Here is a 25,183-nt window from a genome sequence, read left to right on the forward strand (position 1 = left end):
GTTTATATAATAGCTTATTTATTCCCGAGATTAGGCTCTTGAGAACTCAGTCATCTGTTTTACTGTCAGTATTTTTTTTTCTTTCTAATGCTTAAGCCAAACAGATGGTTTCCTCCTGCATGACTGGATTAAACGACCTTCCTTTTTGCACCGTGGAAAAAAGGGCGGAACTTTGACAGAGCACTGTCTCTCTGTGCGTCAAAAGGTTAGAACCAACCCAGTCAGTACAGGATAGGATCTGGGTCTCAATGACAGGCCCGGGGACCAACTGGGGTCCCAGGTGGACCCTTTATCGGGCCTGTAACCAAAAATAAATTAAGGTCTGCTGCAAATAGCCACCTGGTTCTGTTTAAACGCCAGGGCTCCAGGGCAGGGTCCAAATCGATTTTGCGTTTTAAACGCCTGGACTACTATGTGGAATATCAAATATACGGTACTTTTGATGCAGTAATGAGGTATATTTCTGTCTTTCTTTTTTTGAGTGGTGCAATCACTCCCTTACGGAGCTATGCGTGTGCCTGGGTGCCTGGGTCTGAGCACAAACATAGCATGGTTGTTTTTCACCACCTGTGCGCAACCACACACAAACAGACACAAAGCACATATTAACTGTATATATGATGATTTCGGGTGTGCCAGTACAGTGAACTGTATATATGATGATTTCACGTGTGACAGTACAGTAGAGGGTACAGTAAAGGGACCGCCACACGGTAACTCTGTCATGAGTCTGGACCCCCGGAGACCCCCACATGGTAACGCTGTCATTTCTCAACCGTTTCGGACATGGGGCGGCTCCCCGGAACCGGGCCGGCACCCTGGCCGTAGTCCTGTGGGTCTGGACCCCCTGGGGACCCCCACACAGAGTTGCAACACTCACTCACATTTTCTAGGGATTAAAAGGGTCTTAAAATCTTTAAATTGTCACTTCACTGTCTAGTGGGGAGTCGGGGACCCCAAAAAATCATGTGGTTGGGAGTTATGGCAGTTGAGAACCACTGCCATAACCCCCACCACAACCTTGAGAATCAGTGGGATACGGGCTAGTCGTTCCAGGACCCCTGCACCTTGAGAATCAGTGGGATACGGGCTAGTCGTTCCAGGACCCCTGCACCTTGAGAATCAGTGGGATACGGGCTAGTCGTTCCAGGACCCCTGCACCTGAGAATCAGTGGGATACGGGCTAGTCGTTCCAGGACCCCTGCACCTGAGAATCAGTGGGATACGGGCTAGTCGTTACAGGACCCCTGCACCTGAGAATCAGTGGGATACGGGCTAGTCGTTCCTGGGTGGTGAAGCTATCGCTGGTGTCTGACGGCTGCACTTGACCTTCTTGGTTGGTAGTATGGTGAAAGCAGAGCGTCACGGTCCAAAGGGCAAACCTCTTTACGTTTGGCTCACGTTCCTGCTCCCCCTCCTCCCCCTCCCCCGTGTCAGGAAAATTTCATTCAGGGTCCTCCACACCTTAATGATTAAGGTGTGGAGGACCCTGAATAAAATGTTCCTGTCCTAAAACCTGTCATGTTGATTAAGGCTTAATCAACATGACCGGTTTTAAATGACTTTACACGGGCTTAACAGACAAACCTTATGAAATAGAGATTTGTTGAAAATAGTTCTACTTCAGTAATAATATAGGGTTTCCCCCCTCTATCCAGTGAATGGGTGATACCTTAAGTACAGTTACTGGAGTACTGTACTTTAGTATTTCCATAATTATATTATATACACGGGCGAGCTTGTAAATCTTTGAGGGGCGCTAGCCCCTCAAAACACAAACATTGAAGACAAAAGTGAGGATGCAAATTGTGATTGGCCACTTCACACAGGTGTGATTTCTTTGAACAAAATCTCTCCTCTTCTGGAGGGGTCTCTCCCTGGCACAACATATTTTCAGATTTTGGGGGTCGACGGCCAAATATGTCAATTTGGGGGTCCTTGACTTGGTGGTTGAGAATAACTGTCTACAGTGTCTCTCTACTCCCCCTTCCCTCCGACGAGCACTGGAAGGCCGACGGGCGGGCGGCGGCGTGGTCTTGTCATCACGCCCTACAGACACTGCAGCCTTGAATTAGGCCACGGCTCCTCGCACATAAAGCTCAGCGCAGTGGAGCTCTTTTGTTCCAGCCGTTGAAGGGAATGTCAGAGCGGGGAGAGTCTTCACCCAGGGACCAGTAAGAGAGCCGGGCAGGCGCTGCCAGAAGCAGGCTAATAGGCTGCTGCGTCTCCCCCCCACCCACCCACCCACCCTCCTCTGTCCTCTCCTCTTTTCCAACTCTCCCACACTCTCCTCACGACCTCTCGTGAGTGGTTGGTTGTCAAAACGTCTTTCATATCACGGACCCACAAATTAGCCCAAGTTAAACCCCTGTAGTCTTAAGAGAACTGGACTTGAGTTACAACTGTTCTCAGATTTCTTTTCTTTTTTTTACAACCAAAGCTCTTTGTCTACAATAGTCGTCACTACAAGCTCACAGTCACAATGCATTGCGAATGAGACGCATTGTGAGCTTGTAGATCGGCTATGTTTGGTTGATGTTGCCCCCAGAATATGGATGCTGGGGTCTAAGAGGTTAATATGTGCCCGGCCGCCTACCACCGTACCCCCATCTGAAAATATTTCATGGCAGCTTAATTGGTTGATGCATATTTTGAAATAATAATCTAAATGTACAAACTAACTCGTTTTTAAAATAATTTTAGTGCCGTAAAAAGTAAAAGTATAAAGTGTGTACTTAAGTATAGTATTCTTGTAAATGTATACTTAGTTACTTTCCACCCCCGCTTGCCTGATGAATTCAGCATCTCTTCAGCACCTCATTATGCAGGGTAATAGATGGGAGGCAAACTGACCAAGCAATGATAAATACCTGTAACAAGATACAGTGGGGGGACCTGAATATGTCCAACTCATCCTCCAAAGGGCCACAAAAGATTATTATTATTTTTTCACCACAGCCGGGCCTGTTGTTTTGCTAACGGTTGCAGTCTTGGTCGTGGTTTCAGGTTACCTCCCCCAGCCATAATGCAACGGCGTGCACTTCAGCGGAAACATGCAAGGGACGAGGAGGAAGGGGGGGCGGCGGGGCGCACACTGAAATGTAGCCTTGTGCGCGGAAAAAGCGCTCGCCAAGGGCAAACATCCGCATAACAAAATACACCGGCAACCGTTATGTACTTTCGAACACGGTGGCCCTGTTTTAGGGAATGTCATTGTAGGGCAAATAATTTGACATTTTTGCTAAAATCTTGCAAAAATGTTACAATATTTTCTCAAAGCCGCTATGTGTCGTGAGTGAGTAGATTGGCTTTTTTCGCTGTGAACCTTTTATTATTATAATATGTATGGCCTGTTTTGGCCACATAGTATAATATTTATTTTGATTAATGTTACCGGCTATTGTAATTTCTTTGTATAAATTACGTTAATTTTTTTTGCCCTGTGCAGTTCTAATTTCCCAAAAGGCATGTTTTTTATTAATACAGTATGTTCCATTGTTCAATACCAAAAACAATTCAATTGTTAATTGCAAATTTGCAATAATTTTGTGTGACACTGTGACAATCAATTGTAACAGCACCAATGTAATGCGGGTGACAGCCCTAACGATAGGACCAGCTGTTTGGCGCTGCCTTGAATTATAACTTGCGGTTCGCCCTTCAATACACTCGCACCCCCTTGGTTTAATGGCTTCCAAGAGAAAATGTGAACTACCAGGAATGTTATGTAATTTATATGATTAATATCGCAAGATCATGGTTTCCTTCATCTCTTAGACCTTCTCTGTCGTTTACTAGTGTAACCCAGAATGCATTGCTGTCCTCAATAAATCAAGGTCAGGTCTGGGCTATAGTTCAAGTACACTGCGACCGTTGCAAATCTTGGCTGTCCAGTGGGAAAACCTTGCATGTCCAAAACCATTACTTTTCAGGAAATGGAAGGAGAAAGTAAAATAACCAATCCAATGTACTGTAGTTATAATTTAGTCACAAGCTCTAATACGTTTAGTTGGTTTAATATTTATGAAACCCAGGGACAGTGGGACACACTTCACACTTTCAAGTTTCAACTTGGCATTCACTTCTTTTGCATGGTAGATTTATATAGCGCCTTTATCCAAGGCGCTTTACATAGATTGTGCATTACATTCACCCATTCACACACCAATGACAGAGGAAACCATGCAAGGCACCAACCTGCACATCGGGAGCAATTAGGTTGTTCAATTCAGTGTCTTGTTCAAGGACACTTCGACACCAACTGGCAACCTTACGGTTTCCATCCGGCCACTCTACCCCCGAGCCATCGCCACCCCGTATTATGAAAAGACAAAGCTTAAATAATGGAGATAATAAAAGGTTTCTGCATGCACGACACAGACGAAACACTCAATAAGATTCAGCGAGACAAAACTTGAAGCATCCAGTAAAAGTGAGAGCGAGGTTCATGTGGAAATATCAAGACATTTATAAATGTACCCGAGGCTGGCCCCTACCCTGGCTCTGGCCCGGTCACATCCAAGACAGCTGCAAATACTCAAACACACACACTTGTATTACTATACTTGTGAGGACATTTTAGGGCAGCAATTAAGTGGTCATTATTAATCCTAAAATTACTATGAAAACCTGCAAAACCCATCCGTCAGTCAGGTCACGCCTCCATATAATGTTGTCAGTCCACACCTTGTGACATCACGCCTCGTGACACGCTCCATATATGGCGTCTCCATATATGAAGATCACAACACTGATCTCATAGAACCCTGGATGGCCATACATGGTTTGAGATACTAGATCTGCATATATGGAGCAACTCTACATCTGTCCTCACTGACACCAGATGAAATGCTTCTCAACTGGTTGGTTATTATTATTACTTGCGCGAGTAGAGCGGCGCAAGTACTGTTTTCGGCTGCGTATGTCGGTGACACCCTTGGCCAATCAGGGATTGTGAATTTTTGGTGACGCCCTCGGCCAATCAGGAACCACCCTTTTTACATGAACACACAGTTACGTCATCGGCCAATTGTATCTATGTGGATGACATAACCAATTTGAGTTTCAAACTTATAACATTTAGAATCCGTTGTAGTGGATATCTGGAGCGGGATTTATAAGATATAGACATACCTCAACCAAGTTATTGAAACATCTGAGTTAAGTTGTGCACTCTGCTCGTGCACAAGTAGTGCAAGTTGGCAGCTCGTCAGAGTGCATTTCTAGTTATTATTATTAATGTGCAAGCTAATGATGCAGCGATCGGCCGCCAATCCAAATGGCCAGTTTTATACCAAACCGTCTGCATCGGTGACCAGCCGGTCACTGTCAAAGTGACATACATTCCGGTTTTATGCCGGTCTTGTGTCAAATTGATACTGCATGGGCACTGTGCACAGAGCTGCCAGAATTGGCTAAAATTACTTTAGAATATTATTTTTTAACACTACGTGGAATTGGATTTTCAAATTTTGTGGATACATTTCAAACGTATATTATTTTCAATATAAAATATTGTATAATGCACTTCATTCAAACAGTCAGCAGAAGCCTCTTCCTTTCTCTATGTGCACACTGACACGCCTATATCTAACACACCCTACATTTGACAAGCTGCAGCTGTGTTGCTTACATCAGAGTGAGGGACGAGGTAGTACAACGTCTCTGTTGGGAGGAAACCTCATAGCTCATATGTCTCAAACTGTTCCTTGTCAGGACTCAGGAGTCAAAGCAAAAGTAGCACTACATCTACTTTTTTCAACTTTCTATGCTTTTGTGTGACGCTGTAGTACGATCAAGTCTAGGGCATTAATAATTTACGAAAAAACACAAAGTAAATATGTGGTCATACAGGAACGTTCTGCCTGACAGCCCCGTTAAGGTCAGTCCTAGGTTAAAGTCACACATGTGCTTCAGCCAACACATCTGTTGGCCAACACATCTTCAGCCAATACATCCGTCACAATCCCGCCCGGCTTCCCTCCCCCGAACACGGGCCAAGTGTGTTTGTATATAGTATACAATAGAATAGACCCTGGACAAAGCCGGGTCGGTGCACCGCTGTGGATTCGAACCCACAACCTCTGCAGTGGTCGGCAAGCACTTACCACTGTGCCACCCGAGCGCTTGAAACAGACGCAAGTAGCCTTATGCTGCCCGCCATGTTTTTAACCCTGTTGTAGTTTTTTTTTGTAAGCACAAATAACATGCATTTTAAAACTGCATTTAATATTTAATATCATATTGTCTATGTCTCTCAAAGTTATGTCTAATGGTTTGATCCTCAATCACCACTCTGATATAACCAGTCCTTGTCATTTCTTTCTGGACAGTTTTAGCTGCAGTACCACAATGTCCTGAGGTGGTGGGGGCGCTTTAAAAAAGGGGGTATGAAAATAGCAGATACATACGCTGTGAGCTTATACAGTAGATCTGCTATTTTCAACGTGCGACACCGGGCCTGCAGCAAAGTCAAACCGAGGCTAGGGCTGTCACAATTACACATTTAAGTTGACGATTAATTGTCACAAATAATTGCGATTGACGATTGTAGATGTGTATTTTGCATTGAACGTTGGAATGTTACAATTTGTATTTCTGTTTTAGGCTTTGTAATCATCACACATTACACAGGGCAGATATGACAAATACCTTAAATATACAAAGAAATCACTGGCGAATTTAATAATGACAATTCTACATTATATGAAGCTTGCCTTGTAGATCTGCTATTTCTTCTATTTTTGAAAAATGTTTGAAAATGTAAGTGTTTCACACCCTGGAAATGATAATGATTTATGAATTATGCAAAAATAATAATAATAATAATTATTATCTCAAATAGTTGCAATTAGACAACTATTATGTACATGGTGACAGGCCTAACTCGGGCACTGGCCTGTCTTTGGTGACGCTGGCATTTCCACACAGAGAAATGACAGTGAAGGTCTCAGATAGGAGGACACGCCCCTCGCCTGTTTTCACCTATTGTTGCTCAGACCGCAGGCTTTGTCAGCTCCCCTCTGACCTCCGAGAAGGTCACGCTCCAAAATATTCCAGCTATGGGTATGGGGAGGATCCCCAGATGTCAGGGCTGGACCTCGTTAGGCAAAGCTAGGATTTTTCAAAATGAATTGAAAATGTCTGGGTGAATTTAGGAAGTAAACACTGCACTGTGTTATTATGGTATTAACACATCATTTGATGACAATTTAAAAAGGAACCCGCCTCGATTTTATCAATACTCAGCATTCCAAGGTTATTTGTAATAATATCAGAGATTGAAATAGGGTGCATTTTTCATCCCAAAACGCAGTTTATAGTTAAGGGACGCAATAAAACAACAGTTTTTTATTCTAGTTTATTTTACTAGCTTTAGTTATAATAATAATTTCTTCTTCTGTTTTCTACATGAATACAACCACATAATAAGCATATCAAATTAAATGAGAGTTAAATGCTGCAATTTTTAAAAATGGCAAAAATATGACTAACGTGGTTGAAGTGGGACTCATAAAATGCCCATGGGACCCATCTGAAAGACCATCCCTGCATCCCGGGACTCATTACATTGAAAACCTATTTACATCACTGTAATATCAAATAATGACCTTGGTATTTGACATACCGTACACCAGTTAGGTCCCTGATGATCAGATTCATAACCATATTATCTGTATTCATTAGCATAACGTAGACCTACATGCAGGATTATGGAATAGTAGCCCTGTGAGCTAAACCATGAAAGCTATACTTTGTCATTTACACAGAAATTTCATTTGGAAGAACATGCAAAATGGTTCTGAATGTACAGTATGTCCATCGAGTATACATTGTATGCACCCCTAGCCTCGTGCAGCCAGCCTTCATCTGCTTTTGCAATGTATATGGAGGCTGGCCCCGGGAAGATTAAGTATGGCCCCTCTCAATTGTGGGAGGACTTCACAGCCCAAATGGTGACGGCCAACTAGATTCATCTGGAACCAGGCTAGAACCTGGGGCGGGACATTGCGAGAAAGAAAATCTAACACTGAGAGGGACGAGACTAATATCTACGCAGTGACTAATATCTACGCAGTGACTAATATCTACGCAGTGATATTAGTATCGCTGCACAAGGCTAATGCACCGCTGCAAGGCTAGGATATATTTATAACATTTATAACAGTAACATTTATAACAGTGATATTAGTATCGCTGCACAAGGCTAATGCACCGCTCCCTGCAAGGCTAGGATATATTTATAACATTTATAACAGTAACATTTATAACAGTGATATTAGTATCGCTGCACAAGGCTAATGCACCGCTCCCTGCAAGGCTAGGATATATTTATAACATTTATAACAGTAACATTTATAACAGTGATATTACTATCGCTGCACAAGGCTAATGCACCGCTCCCTGCAAGGCTAGGATATATTTATAACATTTTCAACCGATTGATTTCGAATAGAGCTGCAACTATCGATTGATTTCCTAGTGATTATACTTATTACTTTACGTTTTCGATTAATCAAGAAATAGTTTTACATTTTATATTAATTGGCATGAAAAGAAGAAAAAAAATGAATCAACTAAATCAATTAGTCTGAGCCAATTAAGCCCTGCATATTTATACGTGTCATACAATAGCATGATCACAGACATTGAGAAAATATGTATTCGTTTAACATTGACTATTTTGTTCAAATTGATTATATTGATTAGTTTGATTAACTACTAAACCCCTAATTTTGATGTATGATATAGTAAATTACGATTTTCAGTAATTTCTGTTCCAAGGGGGAAGGGAAATAAAATTGCTTTAACAGCTTGCCTCAGGTGATGGCTAGTCAGATGGCTTTGATCAGCATACAGGGGGGGCTGTTAGGGGTCAAGTCAATAGATCAGTGGCACTTAGGCCGGGGCAGGTCAAGGGTCGGAATCGCCGACCTTCTGGTTCCCAGACAGCCTATCTACCCACTCAGTTAGACGGTTGTATCTTTAGACAGTCTAAAGGAAAATAATTCACTCAGTCATCTCTCTCCTTGCACTTACCCCACCCCCTTAGATAGCAATTCTGTAGACTTAGATAGCATTTGATACAGACTTATAGCATGTTATGTAGACAGCATAAGTGCATTGTATGTAGTCATAGCACGTCATAGTACATATGTGTAGCATAGTAGTATAGATGTATAGCTTATATGTATAGTTTCATTATAGATATTCCACTGTTACTTTCTTAGCTTACGCATGTTTCATGATAAATGTCTTTATGTGATGTATTCCCATGCTTTTTTGTTCTTGCTTAATGTAAATCGCTCTGGATTAAGAGCGTCTGCTAAATGCCTAAATTGTAAATTGTAAATTGTCTCCTCTATGTTAGCTAGATTCATTCTAATCTCTCTCCTCTATGTTAGCTAGATTAATTTATAATTCACTCAGTCATCTCTCTCCTCTATGTTAGCTAGATTAATTTATAATTCACTCAGTCATCTCTCTCCTCTATGTTAGCTAGATTCATTCTAATCTCTCAACACAGATTCTGCTAGGGGCTGAATTTGTTAGCGCCGTCTGCCTTAAACATGTAATGTTGTTGTTGTTTTGTTGTTAGAAAGAAGGAAACACAGAGAGCGCCCCGGAAGGTAGTGGACTGAATAGGGGAGGAGCCAAATCAGAGTTCCTGTTTAACACCAAAAGGAGGTTGTGCCCCTAGAGGCAATATTATTTTCTTTTTTGTATTACTTGAATGGGTTCCCAGATTGCCTTCATTCAGGTCTCGTTCCAAGAGCTCACGTTGTGAGCTTGTGGATCGCATTTTCCGGCCTGGATTTAACCAGACACCACCAGTGTGCCAGACTTAATATGAGAGGCCTAATCACGGCCACTGGGGCTGAGAAATAAGAGAGCGATGTGTCCTTCTAAACTGGTTCTCTTCTCCTGTGCCGAATGCCGATTCCAGCTTTCTGCTCTGCATTTAAGGGATGAAGAGGGGGTGACTATATTCTTCCCCCGAGGCACACAGCTATAGAAATATCAAGCATCTTGCTGACTTAATGTATTGCTGGGTATTTTCAGTCAACAGGCAACAACACGTAGCTAAATGTAGCCATCTTTGGCTATGATAGATGGCCCTCTCCTCTCCCGTCGTTTTTACAGATATACACTACAGGCATATTTTACAACAATGGTTCTCAAACTTTTCAATGTCAGAAACCCCTCAAAATGTACGTGTACGGGGCCACGGACCCCCACTTGAAAATATTTGTGTCACTTAGACCCCATAAGAGAAGATTTGTATTGTTGAGCAATTTCAAAATGTGTTCCAAATTCCCTGAATGTGTCAAAAATAGCAGATCTACAAGCTTGCAAAGTGCCGCGTCCGGAATCACTGTGAACTCGTAGATCGGCTATGTTTAATAGGGTTAATAAGGGTTTAAAGACAAACTCTAAAATGGGGAAAAAGTGATAGTTCCTCATTTAGCTGTGGATCCCCTCAGGGACCCCTGGGGGTCCCCACCGGACTCCACCGTGAGAACCACTGTAAATAATGTAATTGACCACACGTCTGTGTAAAGACAGTGTCATCATATGGGTACAATAATATGGGGAGGACCATTCTAAGAAGTGAAAGCCAGTACAGATGCTGAAGTAACTAGTGATGCACGGGTCATTTATTGATTTATTTATTTTTAACCTGCCACGGTTGGGAACCTAACCCACCCCGCAAACAAATATATGAATCAACGACCCTATCGGCCGGCTTTTCAACACTAGCAAGATCATTCAATATCTTTCTTTAGAGAGAGAGAGGGGGGTCCCCTCCACGTGTTATTTCGCCATGATTTTTGATCCAACACATCTGTAGTTTAACTATGGTATGTTCAAAACAACAAAATAACCAAATAAATATAGGCTACATTTCTCTCTTTGTTTACAAATGAATCGTGGAGATTCATGGTATCGACTAGTCTGAGTCATTTATTTTTCAGCGTCACATAAGCATATGAACAAAGAGGGTCAAAAGAAACGCTTCCCCCGTCTCATCGTCATCCACTCTTATCAACCATTAAGTACAGTCAGCTGTGTGGTGTCATTATCTTTATAGCCTACTTCATGACAGCAGATATAGGAGACCTCAACACAATAAAAGAACTAAAAAAATATAGGCAAAAATGTATATACCCGGCAATTCACAGGTTCTGTGAGTGAGCTACGGGTCGGCCCGCACAACACCAGTAGTAACACTGTAGTAATTATTAATCGTTTTCGGTACTGATCCTGAGGAAGATAATCAATGACTGGTATTGGCTACTAAATTCCTTGTCGCAGCAACCCTACTTTTAAAATCTCCCTCCTTTGCTCTCATTCCGTTTCATTTAAAACCCTCTTTTCAATGCAGTTATTGGAAAACAGTGTCGTTTTTTTGTGGTGTTTTACTGTTAAAGGTTGATATACTAGCCAGAGCAGCTACGTAATGAAGTTCCACCTAGGAATGGAGGATGGCCAACTTCATTAATCATAAATTTGACCTGCCATACGCTTCTCTTGTCTCTGTTGCATGACCTTCTCGCTGGCCGGCTACAGTACACCCACCCCCTGCCATAAGCTACTTAGTTAGCAGTACAATTTAGGCATTTATCCAGAAGGACTTAGTAAGCAAGGCAATTAGGCAAACACAACACCAGATGTATAAACAGTGTCGTGCTGTGATTTTTAACCTGCAGCATGGGTGATTTTTAACCCGCAACACGGGTTTGTCTGACTAATGACTGTTGGTAATATGTCTAACCAACGTATGCACCCCACCTCATTAATCTAGGATCATAGGTAAACCGAGAACCTAGTATCAGTCTTATTATATCGAAAAATAAATAATATGTACATTGAAACTATACAAACTATAGGATGCCAGGTCAACAAACAAACCTGGCATCTGTCTAAATAACATGCTATCTAAATTACAATTTAACCTTTGCTTAAGACTACATGGTTGACATGGCTAGTGCTCTATGGCCCAGGACTACGGCGAGTCTTCAGATCCCGGTGGATAATTGGAGAGTTCTTTCCAACACTTTGGGAGCCAGAAGGGAGAAGAGTTTGGGACGTGTGGAGCATTGTCCCAGATGTTTTAGGGAAGGTTCAGACAGCTTCCCTGTGTTAGCTGATCCGAGTGTCTCTGAGAAGTCCCATAATCGCCCCTATATTAGGACATGATTTGACTTGTTTGATGACATTATAAATGTGCAGCTGTTGGGACCTGATCTTTAACCACTTTCAAAATAAATCTACAAGCTCATTATGAGCTTGTAGATTTATTTTTTTTAATACACAGGTTAAATAAAACATAAAATGTATGCTCATTGTATAATTAAAGTTCAACGTTCTTATTGAAGTTCAATATAGTTACCTTATATATATTAAATAATTATGTATTTATATAATTGTTTGTTTGCTTAGAATAATATAATAAAATTTTCATTTTACAATACATGGGTCAAAACATCGATGGTCTAACGACTCCCTAAAATCGGACTCAGAACAGCGTCATGGGTCGGCTTCTAATTGAGCAGGGTAATGAGCCAGTCTAAATTATTCATGCCTTGAGTGAAGGTCATGTGCGTCAAGTTCAACTGTAGGAGCGCAGTGTGGTGACCTTGCTGAAATACTGTGTTTCAACAGGGAGACAGACAGATGGAGACTAGATCACATGAGCTGACTGCTTGACTATGGGCTTTTTAAACCAGTGGTTCTCAACCTGTGGGTGGCGGGGATATTGCAAGTTGGAGCACAATGAATTGATTAATAATTAAAATAAACATAAATGGTGCATTTGGTAAATGGTGCATTTATATAGGGCCTTTATCCAAGGCGCTTTACATAGATTGTGCATTACATGCATTACATTCACCCATTCACATTTCACACACACATTCATACACCGATGGTGGCGGAAACCATGCAAGGCACCAACCAGTATATCAGGAGCAATTTAGTAGTATAAAAATAGTATAAACCTGTAAAGAAGTTTAGGGGAAAGGCGCTGGCGAAAATAGGGCCTATGAAGTCCAGTCCATATACCAGCTTTGATAGTGTCATTAAAACGGTTCCGGAAACGGTTCCAAATGTGATGGAACCGATTCCGGTTCCTCAATGTTGGATCCGGTTCCTCCGTTCCCGGAACCCAGCCCTAAAAACTTGTCTGCTATTCGCTCCAAATGTTCGCCTGCAGAATTGGGACAGTACGGTTCAAGAGGATCAACGATCAAACCAATCATAACGTTGCTGGGACCCCACCCACCAATCATAAAGTTGCTGGGACCTGCGTAACTCCTAGATATGAATGGAGCTGATTAGGTGTTCAACTCACAGCCTCATGTGGAACAGCAGTGTGTGAACTTTACTTTCCACCTGGAAGTACTTGTACTTAAGTAAAAATAGCAATACCAGTGTAGATAGTAAAATCACTCATTATGAAGAATGTTCCAATTCACAAATTCTTAAAAAATATTTCAAATATAGCCAATCTTCAAGCTCACAATGTTGTGACATTGTCATTGTAGATCGGCTATTTTTGTAAGTAACCAAAGTAGAACACAGGGCTTAAGTATTTAAAGGAGTAGTTCACAACTTCACTTCACTCCGTGGTGTTTGTCGCATTCCTAAACAGTAATTTGATGATCGGCGGAATCTCCGGCAGAGTTTTCTATACTGACTGATAAGTGATAACCCGATCATCAAATTATTGGCTCATGAATGCGACAAAATAATAATATTAAAAAAATCCATACTGTGTAATTGATAGAACATTTAATTTTTTTGGCTGAACTACTCCTCGAATGTATGTGTATGTAAAAATATCTAAATCTGAATCTGCACAGTAAACCAGCAACTAAAGTAAAGTTTTCAAATAACTGTGGTGGGCGGAGTCAAAAGTTGAAGAGTAGAAGTATAAAGCATTGAAAGTTTGAACTGCTCAAATAAAGTAAAAGTACTTGAGTTTAATGTACTCACTCAGTTTACCTTTTACTGACGTGGAGCCTACTTTCAAAAGATTGTAAAAGTGTGCCGAGAGAAGAAAGGGAACAGCACTTAAAGGTTGTGTAATAGATATGACACCTCAAGCGCTACAGTGAGCCGCACAACCTAACCCAGTTATTTTGGGAGTTCACAGAAGAAGTGTCCTGAATAAAGAACAACTCCAACAGACACTAGATTGATACAATAACTGATGTCTCTTAAGCCCGGGCTGCTGACACAAAGGGTCCCAAATAAATGTGATGATGGAACAGTGGTTCTCAAAGATATTTATTATTTATTCTGTCAAGGAGGAGTCCAGCCAAATAATTAATATTGTATTTAGCCACCACAGACACCCACATGAAAGTATTTTGTCCCAGGGAGACCCCATAAAGGAGAATGAGTGTAAATTATATATATATATATATATATATATATAAAATTTATATATTTCTTTTTTATTATTATTCTTTTTTAATGTATATATATATAAGATGTATAAGTATAATATGGTGTGTTTCAAGTGATTTTGATGCTATATCAACCCCCTCAAGGACCCCTAGGGGAACCCCGACCCCAATTTGAGAACCACTGCTCTGACCAGACACGAGATTGATAAAATAATTGATGACTCCGGGGGTGGTAAAACAAAGGGTCCCTATGCGATGGAACTAATAGGAAAAAAATGAAGAAAATACTATCATTGTAATACTGCTGGGAATTGGTCCTGTGAGCTTGGTTCTGAATTCGATTCGGAGGGGGGGGGGGGGGGGGTAGCTAGGCCATCTGGTAATCAGAAGGTCGACGGCTGCCCATGATCTCTACATCAAGATCTTTCGATAGTCACAGCATAACATGTGGTTAAAGAAGATGGAGTGCCGTGATTTTTGTATTTTTTCCAGTTTTTCATGCGTTTTCAAGTGACGGTACTAAATTAGACCCCTTGGTGTGGTTATGATGTGCAATGATGTCTTCCCTTTGTATTTTAGGGTATCTTCCTGGAGGCTGAAACCTTGACAGTCAAATGTGCCAATGAAAAAAACAGTGATATAGTGACATCATAATATCATCCCCTCCCCTAACCCCTCCCCCTTTACCATCCACCAGGCAAACTTAACACTTTGACTCCTGACCTGTTGACTGTAGAACACTTTCCCTCCCGTTCGCGAGTTATGTTTCCATTGTTTAATCCGCATTTTAAATACGTTTTAAGTCATACAGGCTTTCCACAGGACAGAGTGGGATAGGTGACGCATTTTTGGGAAATATATATAATATTTTGAATAGCCTGAAATATTGAATAAAATATGGCTTGCGTGTTTAAACTGTTGAGCTTTTGGGTCCCTGAGTCACACTTTGAGAAGCACTGGTTTGTTTTACAGTATCAGGAGCAGAGCTACTGTACTGGAAGCAGAGGTCATTCCAGGTAATGGAAGCCATGCGTGGACAGCATTACTCCACTAACATGATTTAACACCCAACTCTGGCTGTGGACTCGTTTCTGGCGCTTTATGGTACAGACTAGAGATGTGAATGGTGAAGCAGGGACATAGAATTGTGTCAGATTAAACTTTTTCATAGATTTCATAGATAGCTTCACAGACTAGTTTGACAGCTTGTTTGTTTGTTTTCACATGATCTTTTCTGTTAATAGTTGGAGTCATGTTAATGTGAATTTTCACACATTTAACCACTTGAAGAGCCCTCAATAACTAGTAAACGTTATTGGCTCTGTACATGGTCTGCTTGTCCCTCTGCACGACATACCGAATGTCTTCACCGAAAATAGCCGATCTACAAGCCCACCCATACTTGGCCTCCCCACAGTAACTCTAAGGACCCCTAGGGGCCCCATACCCCTGATGAAGGCCAATGCTCTCGTCTAAAACACTTCTTCTTGGTGTAGGTTTGGTGGCATAATTGCAACCTGACTTTACTGTAGCTGATAAGGGTTACTTTGGTCATAATGTCAAGCATTCCTCCCTGTTCAACACGGTGTCCCTAATGTAAAAAATAGCAGATCTACAATTTAGTAATTTATAACTTAGGCATTTAGCAGAAGCTCTTATCCAGAGCGATGTAATACAATACAAGTGTGAGATCAGAATAAGCAAGAGTAAGCATGGTTTTTCTTGTCAATAAAAAGGTAAATAATCTAGTTGAGAGAGAACAATGCTGTGCCTCACAGAGAACAATGCAGTGCCTCACAGAAACTAGGATACCGGGTACACAATAAACTGTTACTTACAGTAGCATCTGTGCAAACAACATTGAAATAGCACAACAATGACGTGGCACGTTATGAGCTTGCAGATCTGCATTTTCAAGTGGCACTGAACTACGCTCACATATAAAACAGTGATTGTGATTAAGTGGCCCTCGCACAGGGCAATCAGCCAATGAGATTTCGGTACCTGCGGTACTCCCAAAAGGAGTGCTCTTGAACGGTTGCCATGAACTCTCAAAAAACCTGAACTGCAGCATACTCGATACAACCGATGCCGAACTATTTTTTACGGCATTCTCAAACCGACTCGCTGCGGCTACGCTCTGTGTTGACAACGTTCTACACACATACACTACTGGAACAGTGATTACCACAGATCGTCACCGTTTGTTTACATCAAACTCTCTCCATTCATGAATTGCAATCTGGCTGTGCTTGTGGTAGTTTCCCAGAGAGAGGGATTATAGAGGTTTGTATCCTAATCGCCACAATCAACCTTTACTTCCAAACTGCCCATGGTACGTTGTTTGCAGCAGAAAACCATACAAATCACGACATGAGCACATTGAGTGTCTGATCGTATCATTGACACAATGTTAAGCTAGCGGAATTGTTCTGCTAGCTAGAAACTCTTGGGAGGTACAAGAACTGCCAAACTGAACGAACGTATAAGCTTCTTATGATGATGTCAACTCATCTCGTTCTTATAGAGCTGCAGTAGCAGAACAAAATACACCGGTAGTCTTTTACCCCTCTAACGAAGGGCTGACACAGACATCACAAACGCACATTAAACCGCATCACATCACAGACATCACATATACTCACCGAGAAAACTGCATTTTGGAGCCCAAAGGGGATTGGCGTGAGTCTTGCTAAGGCCACAACTTTGAGTCCGCTCCCGCCCTCCACCACCCGTATGACGGCGCTGAGCTGCTCGCTGTTGCCCACCTTGTTCAGCACCCAGTCCGTCAGTAGCCGCTTGCACGCCAGATGCGCCACGAAGGTCCCGATGAGCACGCCCACCATGACCAGTCCCATGCCCAGCACAAAGCCGTAGAGGTAGCCCGCCGCCACGTTCAGCAGGATGTAACCCCAGCCGCACGGGAACGACACGGCGATCAGGCCCACGATGAAGAGCATGGCGCCCACCAGGCTGTCCAGGCTCTCCACCCAGAGGAGGAGGTCCTTGAGGTACTGGCGCACGAGCGCCACGGAGGAGAAGCACACGGCGGTGAGGATGCAGGCCAGCAGGGCGCTCTTGAAGCAGCACGTAGTGATGCAGCACGGGTGTCGGAACTCCCCGCCGCCGGAGGCGAACGAGGCCCCCGCGGTGCCGGCCTCGCCGCCGGGGCTTTCGGGGTCGGTGTCGGACTTGCCCCCGACGACGCCCCTCTCGTCGAAAGCGCTGCAAATGAGGATGTCGATCTTGTCGCACGATTCGTCGGCGGCGGTCCTCTGGAGCCAGCGGTTGAGCTGGATCTGCGCCTTGCCTGCCGCGTGCTTCAGGAGCTTGGAGAAGAGCTGCAGGCTTGTGCCGGATCCCGATGTCCACATGGTGGTGGTGGTGATGTTGGCGATCTGAGGGATGGTGGTGATGGGCCCCCAGTCGAGAGCGATCTGGGGGGTGGTGGTGATGGTGGCGGGCCCCCAGTCGAGAGCGATCTGAGGGGTGGTGGTGGTGGTGGTGATGGTGGCGGGCCCCCCGTCGAGAAAGTCTTGAGGGGCCGGCCGGAGTTCAGGCCAACCGTCTTTAACCTTCCCTCCTCGGCTTCAGAGCTCGCTGGGGAGACATTTCTGTGAAGAGAACTAGAATTTCAAACACAGAGAACAACATATACATGTATATATATGCACACACACACACACACACACACACACACACACACATATACATATATATATATATTATATAAGCAGAATGTATTATAAGTGGCAACTGGCAACCCATAAAGGCATTAACCACAAATGTAGAGTCTTATAGTGATATATGCACTATCTTTGGTACACTAGTTTAGTTGGTGCAACAGTTAACTGAATTGATAATAATTACAAATAATTTGTTTTACAAAATAGCAGATCTATCACAAGTCAGCTTGTTTTCATGACAAAATCTATTAGAATTGTTCTCACATTATGAATATAAAAAGGCACTTCTTGATTATCCACTTAATCAAAGAAGCAATCAATAGAACAACAGCAGAAGAAGATAATCAATATAGCTGCCAGCCCTACAACTACTAGTTGTACATGTCAGTTCACAGACACACACACACACACACACACACACACACGCTTACATAGACGGTCGGCATGCAGTCTGTCCGGAACACACGCCATTCTGTGCTTCTTTAAAACGTGGACTCAACTGACAGGAGGGGAGAGGAGAAGAGAAGGGGGTCGTGGAAGGAAAAATAACACGAACCGTTTCAACCCCGGTTTCAAGTGAATCGGTGCAAAAACTTTTCCTTGGCTCGGCGGCTCTAGGTTGGCTGTCTCTGGTTGACTTGGTTTAGTGCTCCTTGTTTCCCGGAGCTCCAGCTAACCGACAGTTAGCATCAATCAATGCAGCGGCTACTGCCGTCACTGCCTGCGGGGACAAAGTCCTCCTGTCCCCCCCCGGTCCCATCGCAACAGCAGCAGCCAGCGGGGCTACAGCTACAGCCTACAGTCAAGCCGAGCCAGGCGTCCTCTGCAGCGGTCTCTGTCCCCAGGACGCACCGCCACCGTTAACCCGCTGTCCACACAGACACACTCACACAGAGAGACGCGATCGGAAGAAGCCCGTTTGTGTTGTTGTGATCCGATTCCAGCAGCTGTGTGTGTATTTTGTATTAATGTGTGTGTCAGTGTTGTTTCTGTGTGGTTACACAGTACACACACACCAGCCACTGTCTGTTTGTGTCCCACAATGCCAAGGAACCCCACACCGCCACGTGACCAGCAGCCAATCACGCCCCCCCGACCACCATCGCGAGAGCCCCGAGGAATCTCGCACTCGGAAATGTCCGACTGGCCGATCAGAGCAAAGTTCCGCTACCGACCGCTACACGTCTCCGCCGAAGGTAGTGCTGTCCATAGCATGATTCTAAACTACGTCCGTCTCTAGACATGGTAACGCCCGCCTGCATGTCCATAGGGTGCTGTGCTGTCCGTTATCAATGTACTGCAGTGCAGATCCAGTCTAGAGCAGATACGGAAACAATCTGTGTGGGTGCATTTTGGGTGCAACGTGTTTATAGATGACATTATACAGTAGGCGGGCTCTAGACCGGATCTGAGCACTCAGCAGTAAAGTAGAAACCAGGTTTTCCATATGTACTGATTGATTGATTGATTGATATATAGTCTGCTTGCCTATAGGCAACCACAATAATAATAACACTCATACTCCAACCTAAAAGTTAGCTCACGAGTCACCTCTGATCACAGTTCGGTCATTCGGTGCCTTCGCACCGCATTCAATTCAAATCCTGGCATGCCCTTCATTAATCACTCATCATGTATGCCTACGAGGCCCTACTATTACTATCTCTTTTTTTGTCTAGTCATGCGTCCTTGTTGTCCCAACCATTGGCAACAGAGAATGGCTTGATCACCTCAATGGAAACCACCTACCGTACGTGCTAAACCAAATAAACAGTTTAGCAGTTAAATCAAGTTATACCAGCTATACTTATACCAGGTAGAACTTGATTTGATCTCCTTGTGTCTTCACTCTTCAAGTAACACTATCCTTTTAAAAGCCATAACCTTTGTGGCTATTAATGAGGCCCTTTTGCATGGGAAGCACTTACTGATGAGATTTCAAATCAAATCAAATTTTATTTATAGAGCACATTTTAAAACAATAAGGTTGACCAAAGTGCTGTACATCAGTGGCAAAAACAGAGAACAGGCAGGAGAACACAGAATATAAACGAGAAACACACTAATAAAAATGACAAAAATGTAAGCATGAAAGCATAAAATGGACTCAGGAGGGATTTGATTATTTACTTTTGACTTTTTTTACATTTTCCACATTTTTGTGTGTAGGAGCCCCCCCACATGGCGTCAGAAGTTACACTAGAAACAATAAACTGGGGGCGCGGACCGTGGCACAGTCGGTACTACAGACTCGGTAGTGCTGTCGCCTCACAGCTAGAAAGTCCTGGGTTCGATTCCCGCTGGGGACGCCCGGGCCTCGGTTACCAATGTTGCTCTGGAACATCTCTGCTGGAGCTGTTGCCCCCACAAACCCGACTGCGGATAAGCGGTTCAAGATGGATGGATGGACCTGTGTCCAGCATCGGGCACTGGCCTACTTGGGAACGATGCAAGTTGGTGACCACCCTTTTCGGTGGTCATCCCTGTGTGGTGGTGTGGAACGTGTGTGTCAACGTTGAAGTCGGTGGGGCGAATGGTTCTAGAGTTATGTGGATTACAGATGTACATGTACGAGACGTGGACCCATTTTCTACCTGTTTATATGACTGTTTTTTTTAGTATTGTATATTGTCTATTGTTTAATGTTTCAATGATTTCAGTATAAAATATAGCCCCAATGGAAACAAATGTCCTTTAAGCAGGCCTGTACTGTACTATTATACTGTAACTTCCCTGTGCTTGTCCATGTAAACTGTTAATACAGTATTCAATCAATCAATCAATCAATGAAAACCCACTTGTACATTAAAGGGCCTGCATGAGGGCCCTTTGATTCAAGTGTCCGACTCCAGAGCCATAAATCAGTGCAACACCTCCATCTAGTGGACGTTTGCCATAAAGCACACAAGACACGCATAAACACCACACGCACACACACGCACACAGTAGACACACAGCCACGTTCCATGTATCACTCACTACTATCACTAGATAGAGCTGTTGTTGCACTGTTTTATGGCTCTGGAGTCAGACACTTGAAGAATCAAAGTAATGCAAGCCCCTCCAGTGTATGTTTTGATTGTTTGACTGAATACTGTACTCCTGTGTGTGTGTGTGTGTGTGTGTGTGTGTGTGTGTGTGTGTGTGTGTGTGTTTATGTATATATATATATATATATATATATATATATATATATATATATATATATATATATATATATATATTATTATTATTATTTATTTTTTTCTCCCCCCCATATAAATTATTATTATTTATTGCTGTAATGATAGACAAATATACAATACAATGCAAAATTATAAACGAGTAGAAAACAAAAAGTAAATATAGCTGCAGGCAGCCATAAGACGTAACGCTGCATGGCTGGCTGCAGTTATATGCTCAGTGTGAATGGTTTCAAAGAGAACTGGCCCGGACCCAGCCACGGCCTCCCGCCGGAAAAACAACCACCCCACCCCCCATTCCGATTTTCTCACTTTTACTGGTTTCTCGCTTTTACTGTAACATATTATCGATGTCCTGAAGCTGTGACCTATTACGCAAAAGTGATTCAATTGGTGTGTTATTGCCTTGTGTATTCTAAGGATGGATAGGATCAGGGAACATCAGAGGAACAGCGCATGTCAGGTGTTTTGGAGATATATGGTTTGGAGGAAGGCCGAAGAGAAGATTTATGGATGTAAATGGTAAATTTATATATTTCTTTCACAGAGATTGTGCATTACATTCACCCATTCACACACACACGGCGGTGGCTCAGGGGTAGAGCAAGGTTGCCTGTTTGAACCCGTGCTCCCCCAGAGAGTTAGTGTTGAAGTGTCCTTGAGCAAGACACTGAACCCCAAATTGCTCCTGATGTGCTAGTTGGTGCCTTGCACGGTTTCCGCCACCATCGGTGTGTGAATGGGTGAATTGATGCACAATCTATGTAAAGCACCTTGGATAAAGACGCTATATAAAGTCAGCATTTACATTCACACACTGATGCCGGGGGGAAACCATGCAAGGCTGCAAGGCACCAACCTGCACATCGGTAGCAATTTGGGGTTCAGAGTCTTGCTCAAGGACACTTCGACACTAACTCTGGGGGAGCCCGGCGGGTTCGAACTGGGAACCTTGCAGTTGCCATCCGGTCACTCTACCCCTGAGCCACTGCCGATTGAACATTGAACTCTTGAGCTCTGCATACATACCCAACAGGCATAGTAGGTAGGCCACTAGTTGTAAATTGTAGCCTATGGTTTACATTTGACACGTGACATGATAAACAGGCAGCAGAGACGTAATCTCACTTAAAAGAAAACCTTGAGGTCAAAACCTTGAGGTCAAAAACGTGACCATAAAAAAATAGGAAAAAAATTGCACAAATGGCACAGTATTCTGTGCCATTTGTGTTCCCAGGTACAGATACAGCATATCTTGTGTAAAATAAGCCTTGACCAGGCTATCTTTATGAGATAGCCTGAAACGTTGCTGTTTCCTACTAAAGTTGAAGACAGTGTGCGAGTGTTTGTTCTTTTTCATTGTCGGGCACCTTACCCTCTCCTACGCACCTGTCGCCTCTAGGTGAGTTACACATTTAAAAAATAATAATAACAAAATTCTTATTATAGTTCTAATGCTTCTCGCCAAATGTTATTAATTGTGATGAATGTGTTTTTAATGCTTAAAATATTGTAATCACTGTGCCTTATTAATGTGAGTGAATGTTATAAATGTGCGTGTGTGTGTGTGTGTGTGTGTGTGTGTGTGTGTGTGTGTGTGTGTGTGTGCGTGCGTGCGTGCGTGCGTGCGTGCGTGCGTGCGTGCGTGCGTGCGTGTCTGTGTGCGTGCCTGTGTGCATGCTCTGAAGGGCCTGGGAAGTCTCTCGTACCAGGTGTTCTACCAGCGGGTGCTTTCTGCTGCATCACCTGCTTTGTTGCCGCCATCATGGTCTTCATCATAGGAATCCCGGCAGTCATCACAGGAGCAGTGGCTGCCACTGCAGGCATGTGAGAAACACACAATGTATTGCTGTATTATTACATTTTGGTCAACTGATTAGCCATAGCAGATTCTTTTTTTATTTTTATGTTTGCTATTTTTAAAGAAAAATATTGGATAGGCTTACTAACTTAGTTAGTTTTAGTTAGTTTTGTAGCCTAAAGTTTGTTATCGTTTGATTGGAAAGCCTCTCTTCTACCCGGGATTTGAACACAGTTTTATGCGCAACTGCAAGTTTATATATCATTGAGCTAATAGCCAGAGCCAGCCTGCTTGTTCAGGGGATAAATGGAATGTTGATTTTCAGGTAAAAATCTGTGTCAGATCCTGTGCCTAGGTCATAACACAATCTTTCCCTTCCTGGGACGTCCTGGGGGCCTCGGGGGAGGAGGAAGGCTCCTTCCTGGTACCTATGGGTGTCTCTGGGGAGAAGGGTGGGGAGGCGGAAGAGGGAAAGTGTGTCAACGGAGTGGAGAGAGCAGAGGTGATCGACAGCACCTGTTTTTCTATGGTCTATGTAGGTTGATTAAGGACTCTGATTGCGACCAAAGGTCGCAGTTAACTATGGAATCGAACATTTCCCGTCAGTTAGAGTTCTCAACAGGCCCAAGAATGAAGGCCCGGCCCTACCTGGGCCCTCATCAAACCTTGTACACTCAGAGAATGTCCCCGTTACCACCCTTATAGATCTCCATTATATATATGTATGGAGCTGACATGTTCTGACATTCCATATGTTGATCTGACCTCATCAAACCCTGTACACTCAAGACATGCTCCTTATATGGCCAGTACAGAATTCATTCCATGTTGATCTGACCCCTGCATGCCAAAACGCCAGCGCTCGCCCAGCAGTCTGCCGTCAACGAGGCAGATGCATGGGTGCGACCTCTCCCTTATAGGGCGAGGTCGCTTCTCGCCCTCAGGCGTCTTACTGGTGATGGAGTACTCCTCCTGAAGACCTACCAATGCCCCATCCATATGTTCACAGCATAGGACACAATCTGGTGTAAAAGATATGGTCTCAGCTTCCTTACCAGGAGCTTTGGGACTTCTGTAGGCCTACTATTTATTTTCAACACAAAACAAAATGCAGAATATTATGGAACCCCCATAGTTCACTAAACAAGATCCATGGCTTTTGGCAGACGAGTTACGCCTTTTCAAAGTTTGATCAAATATCCCAGGAGTAGATTTTAAACTGTTTTTCATATAATGCAAAATGGTGGGACATCTAAAGGTCAGAGGTCAAAAGTCAGAACACCGAAGTAGTTCAGCATGAGGAGTTACACAAGTTTTACTTCTTGGGCTAAAAACTGCATCACATTTGGACACATTTGGGTAAGTGGTTATGGCCAAATAAAAAAAATCATACAAATATATTATTTTTTCGTGCAAAACGAATGCTTGGAATGGATTCAGAATCATGAAAACCCCCTAGAGTAGCCTCTTGCAATGGGTCTGGTCCACAACATTCGATACACCACCAAGATACTCATGTACCTCTCTAAATACTTCCTTAATGTGTCACTGTATGTTTTTTTCCCTTTTTACCTCTATGATGATTTCCTGTTTATATAGTGTATATTCGTACATCTCTTTGATGAATTGAAAATGGTGGGCCCTATTGTAAACAAGTGTAGGCCTAGTGCTTTATGGTGTCGTCCACTCACAGTTAACAGTTTAACCGCTGTGGCGACCTGAAGATCGCCGGCTCGGGCGCCCTAGCTAAATCATATTCATAGAGCATGCCCTGAGCTACTATACAATCTGTGCCAAATTTGGCGCTTTTAGACGACTTATCGCGAAATCATCTTTATCTCTCCCTAAGCTCCTCCACTACAGAACCTGACCAGAGCCTGAGGTTTTTGTGCTATAGTTCTGGACAACCAGCAGATTATAGACTTACACACGTACTGTAACGTACACACACGTATAGAGACGTGGTGCATAACGTAGCCTATACGTAGGAGAGTCTGACTCGGATATGTCTGTGTATAGGCCTATCAGCCTATGGAGCCCGGAGTGGCCATTGACAGAAAAGAAAAAGGAACTTAAAGAAAATAATATCCAAACATTAAC

At 43.2% G+C, this 25,183-nt stretch overlaps 1 protein-coding gene across 3 annotated transcripts in view; it reads right to left on the reverse strand.

Moving 5' to 3' along the window:
* The window catches only part of tmem64 (transmembrane protein 64), a 33,467-nt gene extending 14,341 nt beyond the window's left edge, over positions 1-19,126 (reverse strand). For 2 of the 3 annotated variants that reach the window (XM_080787982.1, XM_080787984.1), the window contains exons 1-2: positions 18,532-19,126; positions 17,060-18,028 (exon numbers count right to left, since the gene is read on the reverse strand). In XM_080787982.1, coding sequence (XP_080644108.1) covers positions 17,060-17,788 — 729 coding nt within the window. In that variant the 5' untranslated portion in view covers positions 17,789-18,028; positions 18,532-19,126. The remainder of the gene's footprint in view (positions 1-17,059; positions 18,029-18,531) is intronic. The other variant, XM_080787983.1, reaches the window with a different exon arrangement.
* Positions 19,127-25,183: the final 6,057 nt, after the last annotated feature.

This window comes from Protomyctophum bolini (assembly GCF_963924005.1).
Source record: "Protomyctophum bolini genome assembly, chromosome: 17".
Taxonomy (NCBI): Eukaryota; Metazoa; Chordata; class Actinopteri; order Myctophiformes; family Myctophidae; genus Protomyctophum; species Protomyctophum bolini.